Genomic DNA, 11,481 nt, shown 5'->3' with positions numbered 1-11,481 from the left:
GAAAAACGAGCACAGGCTTGAATTTTTATAAGGAGGTCAGCACAGCCGTGGCTTTGTGCTTCCCACGACCTGCGGACAATGTCCCTTCTCACTGTTACCCATTTGCGAGGAGGAGGAGGGGAGAGAATAAAAGTCAAACTTTGTCTCCCTCGCCTTGCCCGTGCCAGCCGTGCCCTGTGGGCACGGAGGAGGTGACAGGGTGGCAGGGCTGGAGGTGACACCAAGCTGCCATCGCTGCATCCATCGGCAAGGCACAGAGACAGGGGGAATTTTGAGAGGTAGAAATGTTTATCTTGACTTCACGGAGTAACCAGGAGTCAAAGCATGAATAGCTAACTACAGGGAGAGAAGAAAAGGAAAAAAAAAAAATAAAAAAAGGACCCCAAAGCCCTCAGGACGCTTCAGTCTGCTTTAAAGTTCTCATGTGGCACGAAACAGAGACATCTGCACTTTTTCTGTGTTTCCTTATCTTCCCAAAAACAGAGAAGCAATTGCCCACATGAACACATCGTTTGTGAGAGGATCCAGGCACAGACACGCTGAAATATTTAAATGTAGCACCATGCTCAGTCAATGACCTTTGCATAATTAGCAGCTCTTTCTCTTTCTGATCATGGAAATGGCCTGTGGCTTCTGCCTTTGTGCTGCCTGCTATGGTCTCCATATGCTCCATTTGCATCCTGGAATTATCGATTGCCCTGTGTCTCAAATGTAAAGATTTATAAGCAGCCGTGGCAGGGTTGGGGATGCCAGGTGGGGGGGTTGAGGTCACCGAGGCTTTGGCTGCTGCAGATGGGACGAGCAGAGGGTTTGGCTGTGTAGGGCCTCACTAATGAGTGTCAGGTTGGGTCAGTTCTTGGATGAGGAGGCTTCCTAGGGCTCTGTTCCCATCCCTTCCCCAAAATCAGGTGAACAGAACACGAAATAAATAAGATAATACATAAAATGAATCTTGTGAAATGAGAACTTTGGGGCAAGGTTGGATGGGGCTTGGAGCAACCTGGTCTAGTGGAAAGTGTCCCTGCCCATGGCAGAGGGTTGGAACAAGATGGGCTTTAAGGTCCCTTCCAACTCAAGCCATACCACAACCCTGGGATTTTGCCACCACCAGACTGGGATTTATAAGGTTGCTTTTGCCTTCCCCAGGTTAGAAGGGGCTTGGAGCAACCTGGTGTAGTTGAAGGTGTCCCTGCCCAGGGCAGAGGGTTGGAACAAGATGGGCTCTTATGTCTCTTCCAACTCAAGCCATTCCACAATGCCATTTCCCACAATGTGATTTTCCACCACCAGATTAGGATTTATAAGGTTACTTTTGCTTTCCTGGATGCTTGGATTTGACTAAAACATCTGACCCAAGGACTCCTTCACTCCAGAAGGCAGATGGTGATTTTTATTAGCAAGTGGTTTCCTGTTCTTTTGATTCCTTCAATAATGTATTTTCTGTTGCTGGGGTTGGATGTACTTTCTGTATATGATTGCTAACCCTTAGCAATGAATTCCTGTTGATTTTCTTTCAGCTCAAAGGCTTTCCTCATTCATCTTCTCTCTCTCTCAATGGCAACAGCAGGTATGTCTGTGCTCTTTTTGTACCAAAAAAAAAATGTATCACACACTTTTCACAGATTCTTCTGGTGTTTCCATACAAAATCTTCCCCTCTTTAACAGAGCTGGTAAATCTCAGCCACGCGAGTGCCTTTTCCCTGCCCAAAAGGCAGGAGCTCTCAGCCTCTTCCATGATAACTCGGCTCCTTTGTTAAGGGGAGGCATTATCTGATGAGGTACAAGGCATCTCCATCTCCCAACGATTCCAGGAGCAATCAGAGGCTCACCAGGATCGCGTTTCTCAGCCATTACCTGATTGCTGTGAAGCACCGTTCCAGCCCGTCCATCTCCTAAAGAGCCCATCATAGAGACAACTCGACCGGAATCCCGGCCGCTGCCGACAATAGCGAGCCTTTCAGCTTGGAAAGATAATGACTTACTAATTACCCAGACGGAGGAGAAGTGACCATCGATAACCACCCCTGCGAGCTCCCACAGCCGGCAGGAAGGCAGCGCTGCGGATTTTGGGAGCTGCCGCTGCACGTTGATGTTACAGGATGCTGCAGGATGTCGCTCCCTCTGCCACATCCTCCCGACATCTGCGCGCCGATGGTGGTCGCTGCTTTTTGGTGGTGTGTTTGTTGTGGTTTTTTTTTTTTCTTCCGATTTTTTCCCCCTCTTGCTCAGATTTCAAGGGTTTTGGGGGCTGTAGTAGCCTTTTTTTTTTTTTTTTCCCCCCATTTTTTCCCCTGAGTTTATGCACTGGCTGGCTGAAGGCAGCCTGGAATCCTGCCAGGGGCACCTGGCAGTGCACTCAGTAAATTACAGCAGTGAAAAGAATGTCAGATGCTGGGAGGGAGTTATAAGGCTTTACTGGTGTATACATTTTGGAGGCCAAACGCTGCTTTTATTACATATTCAGGTATGACCTGGCATCTCTTTACTCCAACAAGATGTAGAGGAGGAAATGATGAATTGCCAGGTCTTGCTGCCCGCGAAGACAGAACTCCCAAGTTGTTGTTAATCACAGAATGGACTCACAGAGTAGTTTGGGCTGGGAGGGACCCTTTAAGGTCATCTTGTCACCTTCAACTGGAGCAGGTTGCTCAGAGCCCTGTCCAGCCTCTGCCTCGAATGTTTTCAGTGCTGATCGCCCACCACCTTTTTGGTCAACCTGTTCAGTGTTCCACCACCCCCACCATAAAACTTCCTCAAAGAACACAAGGTCCCACCAAGATCCCACAAGCCCTTTCTGTCCCACCAAGTCCCAGAATGTTTTCCTCTTCCAAAATCAGTGCTGCAAAGATTGCCAAAGGCAGCAATGAGGAATTTGGGGAAACAAGGAGATGGGCTCCCATGGGCTCAGTGCTTTTGGCTGAGGAGCTGAATCCTGCTGGGGAACAGCCCGGGCTGGATCTCACCGGGGATGTGGAGGAGGTTTCTGTAACCTGCTGATTATCTGCTGGCTGAATGGGAGCTGGGGGAATGTCTCTCGTTTCTAATATGCAATAATTTCTAAAATGCATTTCATTCTCTGTAGCAGAAATATGTGGAAGTGATGTTTGATTCTAAACTGTCTTTGTGGGTGTTCATGCTTTGCTGGTGGGTGAAATATTTTGGCATCTGCAGACTGGGGAAGTTTTGGGTCTGAGATTCATAGTGCTGGTACTGATGGCTCCCATCATCCTGAAACTCCTTGAGCATCCCCTGAAAAGGGGATTTCTTGGCTGATAAAAATTGGTTGGGTGATACCAGCAGCTAGAGAGGGTTTTCAGGGATCAGTGCAATTGGGTGACAAACCCTCACCAAGGGAGCCTTTCACTCCAGAGCCAGGCTGAGACCACAGATCTGTGCTGTGCCAGAGCTCCAGTGCTTGGAAGGCAGAACTCCTCTCCTACCCCATATCCTGCAATCATTTGGGTGTTCTCATTATGTCTGACTGGGGGAAATCTGGTTGATTTATGGGATGGCTGAATTTCTCTTTGTGCATGGGGACCCAGCCATCTGCTCTGGAAGCTGCTCCCCTGGGGGATGGGGACCATCACTGCCAGGGATGGCTCCTGCAGGAGGATGATGTGGTCCAAGCCCAGGGATCCATATTCACCAGCTTTGTCTGCTGGGATAAAGGTCAGAGTAGTAGAATTTCCCCTAAATTAGGTACAAGTAAATTATGGGGAACCTGTGTCCATCTTTTGCATCCCACCATTGTATTTGTGTTACCTTTGCAATGGAGGCAAAATTAATAAAGAAAAGGGGGTGAAGTCTTTAATTCCCAAACCAGCAGTTGGGTAGGATAGAGGGATGTGGTGATTTGAGAGGGGCCTTGGCTCTGGGCTGCAAGGTCCTCAGCAGGAGCTGGAGCTGTGGCTGGACCTGAATCCTCCTGGGAAAAGTGCAATAAAGGCAACACCGAGATTTGGGATGCCAGTGTTCTGATTTTGGCAGGCACACACAAAAGGTGTTTACTTTCATTGCCCCTTAGCTAACACAAGTCCTGCAGGAACTGAGCTGCACAGTGCTGGTGTTCCAGGAAAGGGGGAGGCTGTGGGGCACAGGAAAAGGGACTCAGAACATCCCTTTGGAATAACCCAGGTTGCTGTAAAAGACCTACAGAACCATCTGGGCATGTTTTGTGCTTTAGACTTAGATCATTTTCTTTCAGGAGAAGGACCTGTAGTGCCTGTCACACCTGGGGATGCCTTTCTGGAATGACAATGACTCAATTAGAGCCAGCCATTAGACAGATATGGCTAAGGTCAACTTCTGTCTTCCTGGACATTTTCTTGCTGGGTCCTTCTAGAACTCCTTGCAGTCAGCTTAAAATTTTTTGGGCTTGTCAGCAAACTTCCCCATTAGGAGTCAGGAGTCTCCTCAGAAAAGGAGGAAGCTGAGGGGCACAGGAAAAGGGACTCAGAACATCCCTTTGGAATAACCCAGGTTGCTGTAAAAGACCTACAGAACCATCTGGGCACGTTTTGTGTTTTAGACTTAGATCATTTTCTTTCAGGAGAAGGACCTGTAGTCCTGGGGATGCCTTTCTGGGATGACAATAGCTCAATTAGAGGCAGCCATTAGAAGATGACCTTAGCCATATCTGTCTATCTACTTTACTTGGACATTTTTTGCTGGGTCTTTCTAGAACTCCTTGCAGTCAGTTTAAAATTTTTTTGGCTTGTCAGCAAACTTTCCCATTAGAAGTCAGCAGCCTGGCCAGGGCCTCACAATTCCACAAAATCCCAGCAATAACCTCTCCCCACTGTGAAAATGAAAACTGATTTCCAGCCTTTGGTTTCTCTTGTCTCAACTGCTAATCCATGCAGCCCTTTCTTTATCTCATGCAACTTTTATCTCTTTGACAGCTCTTGTGGTGCCAAAGCTTTGCTGAACCCCAGGTATGTGATACACATGCAATCACCTCCTCCAACATATTCATTGACTGCTTTAAGGGGTGTGAATGCCTTATAAACTTTGACTTCTTTCTGCAAAAACTTCACATTGCCCTTTCCCTGGTGTATCAGATCTCCCCAGTGCATCCCAGGTATCCACATTTACCTGAACTCCACTGGATTTTCATTTGTGTAGTGCAGGTCAGAATTTGACTCCTAAAGTTTAATTTTTTAAACTTGCTTCTTCAGTAGCAAGTTTGTTATTTCTCATCCTGCAGACAAGTGCAACCCTTCACAGAATTGTACAAATGCAATTATATACAATAATATATTTATACAATGTTTTATGGAATATAATTATACAATTATTCATATCCTTGTATTTTAATCTCTTTCAAAGTCTTGGGCCAGTGATATCTCACTCTGGAAATTTGCTCCTCTGCCAATTTACCTTTTTAATCCAAAATTTTCTTGGTGAAACTTATATTTAAGAAGCTCATCAAAGCCACTGCAGAAGAGGAGGGTTTTTCTGTGGGAGTCTCAAGCCCAGACACATGGGGAGCTCATTTACTCAGCCCACCAGTGTTTTATTTCACCCCAAACTTCTCACTTTCACTGCTTGCTGGTCCCAGTGAGTCCCTGGTTGAATTTCTGCCTCTGCTTTTTTTATGAGCATTTTTATGCCTCTGGTGAACTGCTTTGAAATATCTTCTGCACTTGCCTTGCTGTGGTTTTATATTTGCCAGTGTTTGTGCTATATTTCATTTCCCTCATTTTTGACAGCTATCTTTTTTGTTCCTAATAGCCTTCCCCACTCTGCTACTTAACTTCTTTGCTTTTAAAAATTCCTTTAGGGTCTTTATTAAGGAGTGTTACATATTAAGCTGGAGCCTTTACCATATCTTTAAGCTGCTGCCAGGGTATTTGAAAGCATTTTATCCTTTTAGCTTTTCCACTTATTTTTTAATGCAATTCTCCTCTGTAAATTTTAGGTGGTACTGTGAGTCGAGACCATTACATGCCATGGTGGAAAATTAAGACAATAGAAGAGATTTTCAAATGGAGTAAGGAAAAGAAAATCTGTTTTAGCCTGACCTAAGTGGGGCACTGAACCCCTGAGACACGGACTGAGAGGCTCCCCCAAACATGCTAATCTTGGTGTTGCATCAATGTGAGCAATCACATCTTATTTTTCCAGTAATTTATTTATCAAATCTACTTTTAAAACACCTGCTGCTCTTTCTTCTGCTATTTCTACTTGGTGGCTGCTTGAGAGCCTCACTCACCTGCCAGCTGGAGCCTTTCCAGCCTGAAAGGTGTCACCCACCAGGTGATACCTGCTTGATCCCAACCTTAGAGCTGAGAGAGTTTTTCTCCTTCCCTGGGGTTTATTCCCCTCTCTGGAGCACCAAATCCAGGCTTTTGCCATCCCAGAGTTTCATTTTCCCAGCCCAACCATCCCCACTGATGGTTGAACCTGATCCCAGGCCTGGAAATCTCTCCATGAACCAGGAGTGCAAACCTTTATCCCTGTTTATGCTCTGATCCCAAGTGCCACGAGTTCCACATGCAGTGTGAGCTGCAGCTGTGATGCAGGGGCTGTTTAGAGGATCTCAGGATGGTCTGGGTTGGAAGAGACCTTAAATCCCATCCCATCCCATCCCATCCCATCCCATCCCATCCCATCCCATCCCATCCCACCCCATCCCACCCCTGCCAGGGCAGGGACACCTTCCACCATCCCAGGCTGCTCCAGCCTGGCCTTGGACACTTCCAGAGATCCAGGGGCAGCCAGAGCTTCTCTGAGCAACCTGTGCCAGGGCCTCAGCACCCTCACAGCCAAGAATTTCATCCCAATATCCCATCTAAATCTCCCCTCTTTCACTTTAAAAACCTCTTTCAGTACTTTTGAAGCCCATTCCCTAAGCCCTGATTCATAAAAGCACTGAAGTACACTCAGAGTCCAGCACATCTGGAAGTACTTTGCTAAATTAGAGACTTATTAATCTTCCTGCATTTAAAATAACTTTTTATTACATTTTAAAAATAAATGGGCATGTACTATTTCTTCATGTTTGGGATTTTTTATTTTTTTTTCTCCAAACATTGATTTTTAATGCTTGCCTGGCTTGGCTGGATATTCCTCCACCCAGCCAAGCAGCTGCTCGTGCTAAACCTGGGAGCAAAATCCCTCTTTCAGTGTTGATGCAGCCTGGAAGGAGCTCCAAGTTATCTGTGACTCCCACTTTCAGTTTTTTTTTGGTTGGAAAACAACCCAACCTCCCTTCACTGCCCTGAAAAACCACCCTGAGACACCCCAAATCCAAAAAGGAAGGATGTTTTGAGCTGAAAAGTAGCAGAGTGCAGCTGTGGGCTTATTTCCCAATTATTTCAATGGGTTTGGGGGAAAATGCCAGCCAAGTGTTGCTTGTATCAGTTGCAAAAGGAATTTTTTGGAGCTGGTGGAAATAGAGGGGCTGGGATTTGGGGTTGGGATCTGTGTGGCACAGGGAGCTGTGTAATGTGTGGCAGAGCTGCTGCCTCCTCCTGGCCCTGCTTCATTAGCCAAAATGTAGGAATTTTAAATATTAAACAATTCTAAACAGGTTCCCAGTGCTGGCAGCTATTGGTCTTTGGGAATTGAGATGAGAAAACCTAAAATTTGGCAAGAAAAGACTCAACAGCCCTCAGAACACCTTGTGGGGCTTGGGGCTGATCTTCCCTCAGCCTAAAACACCCCGTGGGCAGAATGAAGAGATTGGACATGGACTAATGAAGCACAAATCCAAGGAAAAAAATAATGGATCAGCCCAAGCTCAGGGTTTATGTCACAGTGTCTCACCACAGGTGCATGGCAGGTGAGTGCCCCTCACCCAGCACAGCTCATCCACCACAGATGTAAATATTCCTCTGTGAATCCCACTGGGATCTTTTTTCTTTCCCCTGCACGTTCATTTTTCAGCAATACCAAGAAGAGCATTTTCTGTATTTAATAATTTCCTCAGCAGTGCAAACCAGTGCATTTTCTGTAGTCATGGAGTGGGAGTCACTTCTGTGTTTAATGACAGCAAATGCACTGGTTTGTGTGCTGGGAAAAACACCTGCAGGTTTGGGAAAAAGGTGCAGAGCTGCCCAACTTGCCCCCTGTTTTCCAAAAAGAGCAGTGTTAGAAAACGTGGAAGTGGAAAAGAGGGACAAATTCAGACCTCCAAGGTCCTTCCTCATCCCTCCAAGGTCCTTCCTCATCCCTCCATCCCCGGGTGGGAGCAGTAAAAGATGCTCCAAGTCCAGACCCATCACTGACTTGAGGAAGCCCATCTGAGCTGAGCTGCTTGGGAGCATTGTTTTGAAGATTATTGGAGTTTGTTAATGTCATGTGAAAGCCAGGCTGCTGGGGAGGTCTTGCTTTCAGGGGAGAAATGCAGAAATTGAAGAGGATGCAGCCAGGAGTTTGTTTTCCACGCTGTTTTGGGGAATTTATTTGTTTCCTTTGACAGTGACTTACAGCCTGGCTTTCTTTTCTATTTTGTTAGAGCAATAAAGAAGATAAATCTATAATAATTCAGCTCCCTGTCTTCAATAAAATCTTGTCTTCTTCACACAGCCCCTGGGAAGATCTCCATTTTGCAGCCCTTCGAGATTGGTTGTGTTTTTCCATTTCACCTCTTCACTGGAATGACAGAAAAATAATATTACCAGTAAAATTAATAGCTAAATACAATTTCTGGCAGAGGGAAAGCTTTCAGCAGGAGCAGATGGGACTGTGCTGGCCCCAAGGATACTCTTCAGCAAAGGTGGATGCTCTCATTGCTTTTGTCTTTGATAATGGGTTGGAAACCTCAAATATCAGCTAATGAGAGTTTCAGTCCTCAGCACGGATTAACATCAGGACAATCTTTGCTGGTTTTGGGCTTTAGTCAGGTGCAGAGGACAAAGGAGGAGAGAAGGGGATGGCGGGGCAGACACCGAGGCAGAAAAATATCCTTGGAAGTCATGGAATGGGTTGGGTTGGGAAGGACCTGAAAGACCAGTAAAGAACAAAGGGTGTGAGGGCATTTCCGTCCCCTCAGACAGAAATTTCTGTCCCCTCAGAAGGAGGCAGAAGAGGCTGGAATTGGGCTCCAGGGATGAGGGACAGGAGATGGGACAGGGGATCACGGCAAGGGCAGGGTCTGACGGTGGGAGCCCAGGGAAGGGGCAGGGGCTGGGCAATGGCGGCGCCGCTCCCTCAGGGGCAGGAGCAGCCCCGGGAGCTCTCGGGGCGCTCCCTCAGAACCCCCAGCCCAGACAGGAGGCGACGCGGCCCCGCAGTGACCCGAACCTGCGGTCTAGAGACACGCCGTGCATCCCGGGGATAGGAGGGGATCCAGAGCCCCACAGGTGCTGTGGAACCCGGGCTGGGGTGACCCAGAGCCCCCGCTCGGGACCCCTCGGTGACCCCGAGCCGCGGCCGCCGGTGCGCGGCCCCTTTAAGAGCGGCCGGGTCCCCTTTACTCTATGTTTACATAACACGGCCGGGCCGTACCACTGCTGCCTGTGCGGGGGGGGGTCGCGGCGCGCGGGAGGGGGCGGTACGCACCCGCGCCCAGCCCCGCCCCGTTCGCCGGCCGTTAATGGGCGCGGGGAGGGCGGGGCCACTCGCAGCCTCGCGGGGAGGGGGACGGCGCCGGTTCGCTCCTCCCGCCCCCCCGCGGCGGAGGGTTGGTCCGTCCCCCCGGTGGCCCCGCCCCCCGCGCCCCCCGCGGTGTAGTGGCCGTTGCCGCTGGCCGGCGGTGCAGAGCGGAGCAGAGCCCGCTCGGGACGCGCTCCTGCACCGGCGGCCGGGACGGGGCGGCCCGGCCCGGTGCTCCCACAGCGGCGGCCCCATGTTTTCCGCCAGCCAGGAGGAGCTGTGCGCGCTGAACAAGGAGCCCGTCAAGTATGGGGAGCTGGTGGTGCTGGGGTGAGTGCTGGGCAGGGGCTCCAGGGAGCGGCGGGGGGAGAAGCGCGACGGTCCCGGGGCGGCGGGAGCTGCCCTCTGCCAGCCTCCGGCTCAGCGCCGGCCGCGTCTCCGCGCTGCGAGGGAGCGCTCGGAGCTGGAGGGGGGCGCGAGGGGGCGCGTGGCGCTTCCCGCCTTCTCCCCGGCCGAGTGCGCGGCGCGGCCGCTGGAAGCGGGGGGGTGATCCCGGTGCCCGAGGGGAGCAGGGGAGGATGGACTGGGGGGGAGGTCCTGTTGCCTGAGCGGAGTAGGGAGCGTTTGATGGGGGGGGGGGGGGGGGCGCCGTGCCTGAGAGGAGCGGCGAGGGACGGGGGAGTGAAGGGGGGGGAGGTCCCGGTGCGTGACGGGGCGCGCGGTGCGGCCGTTGCGGGCTGCCGGTGCCGGGAGGGTTGGAACGGAGACCCGGTGCCGGAGGGGAACGGGGAGGGTTGGAGCGGGGACCCACTCCTGGAATGGAACGGGGACGGTTGGAACGGGGACCCGGTGCCCGAGAGGAACGGGGAGGGAGGGATGGATGGGGGTGGTCCCGGTGCTGGAGGGGCCCGCGCGTCGCGGCCCTTGCGGGGTCCCGGTGCCGGAGGAACGGGCGGAGCGGGGCCCGGCCGCTCTCGGGCATCGAGGTCGCGGCGGGGCTTGGGGAAGAAACTTCTTGCGGGGCCTGGGGGTGCGGGGTTATGACACAGAAACCCCCCCGCTCCCCGCTGCGGGCCCCGTGCCTCGGCCGGTGCCGCCGTCCCTCGGCCGCTGGCTGCGGGAGAACGGCGTCCTCCGTGCAGATGGCAGGGAGATGACTTTGGAGCGAGGAGGGTGAAGCGCTTATATTCGGATTCGTCGTGGAAATGTTTATTTTCTCGGCTTGATATGGATCTTAAAGTAATCCGCTTGGCATTACGCTGTTGCCCTGCTGTTAAAGCTCGCAGCCGCTCTGCTGAGCGCCGCGGCGGCAGATGAGGGAGAAGCGTCTAAGCCGCGCTTGCTGAGAGCCCTCGCCAACCTCAGGAGAGACGCTTAATTTTGGGAGTTCAATACGTGGTAACGTGTGGGTAATGGAGTGATTTTTCAGCGCTAAACACGACGGAAAGGTTTGGAGCCAGCCGCCAAGCAGCACGGTCACAGCCTCGCTGCGTTGCTCAGCCTCCCCCAGAACCTGGTCCGTATTTGCTGCAAGGTCGTAGAAAACCCTGTTCTGGTTTCTTGGGGATTTTTGTTCTGTTTCGGTGCTTTCCTAAAGAGCCGTGTTCACCTTTGCAGAAGAAGTGTTTGGAAAAAGAGCAGTCCAGGCTGGGTACTCCATCCAGTAGTGCACCTTTTTTCCTTAAGGGATGCTGAATGTTTCCTGTCACGAGACTGGGTCAAGATGCAGTTACCGTGGAATAAAACACAGCTGCTATCGTGAACGTGGCGTAGCTGGCGCTTGAAATCCTTGACTTTAAGTCCCTTGATTCGTGAGGAATACCCATATCACACTGAATTCAATAAAGAGACGTTCTTACTGTTTCATTTGCGGCAATGGAGGGTGAGCTCAGCTGTGCAACACTGTCTCTGACAATAAAGTCATAGTATAATGCAGAATCT

General features: G+C 50.6%; 1 protein-coding gene across 2 annotated transcripts in view; it reads left to right on the top strand.

Moving 5' to 3' along the window:
* The first annotated feature begins 9,613 nt into the window (after positions 1–9,613).
* The window catches only part of PELI2 (pellino E3 ubiquitin protein ligase family member 2), a 72,502-nt gene continuing 70,634 nt past the window's right edge, over positions 9,614–11,481 (top strand). The window contains exon 1 of one of the 2 annotated variants that reach the window (XM_054634605.2): positions 9,614–9,870. In XM_054634605.2, the coding sequence (XP_054490580.1) occupies positions 9,794–9,870 (77 nt within the window). In that variant the 5' untranslated portion in view covers positions 9,614–9,793. The remainder of the gene's footprint in view (positions 9,871–11,481) is intronic. The other variant, XM_054634606.2, reaches the window with a different exon arrangement.

Source organism: Agelaius phoeniceus, chromosome 6, assembly GCF_051311805.1.
Source record: "Agelaius phoeniceus isolate bAgePho1 chromosome 6, bAgePho1.hap1, whole genome shotgun sequence".
Classification (NCBI taxonomy): domain Eukaryota; kingdom Metazoa; phylum Chordata; class Aves; order Passeriformes; family Icteridae; genus Agelaius; species Agelaius phoeniceus.
This window is presented reverse-complemented; position numbering and strand designations above follow the sequence as displayed.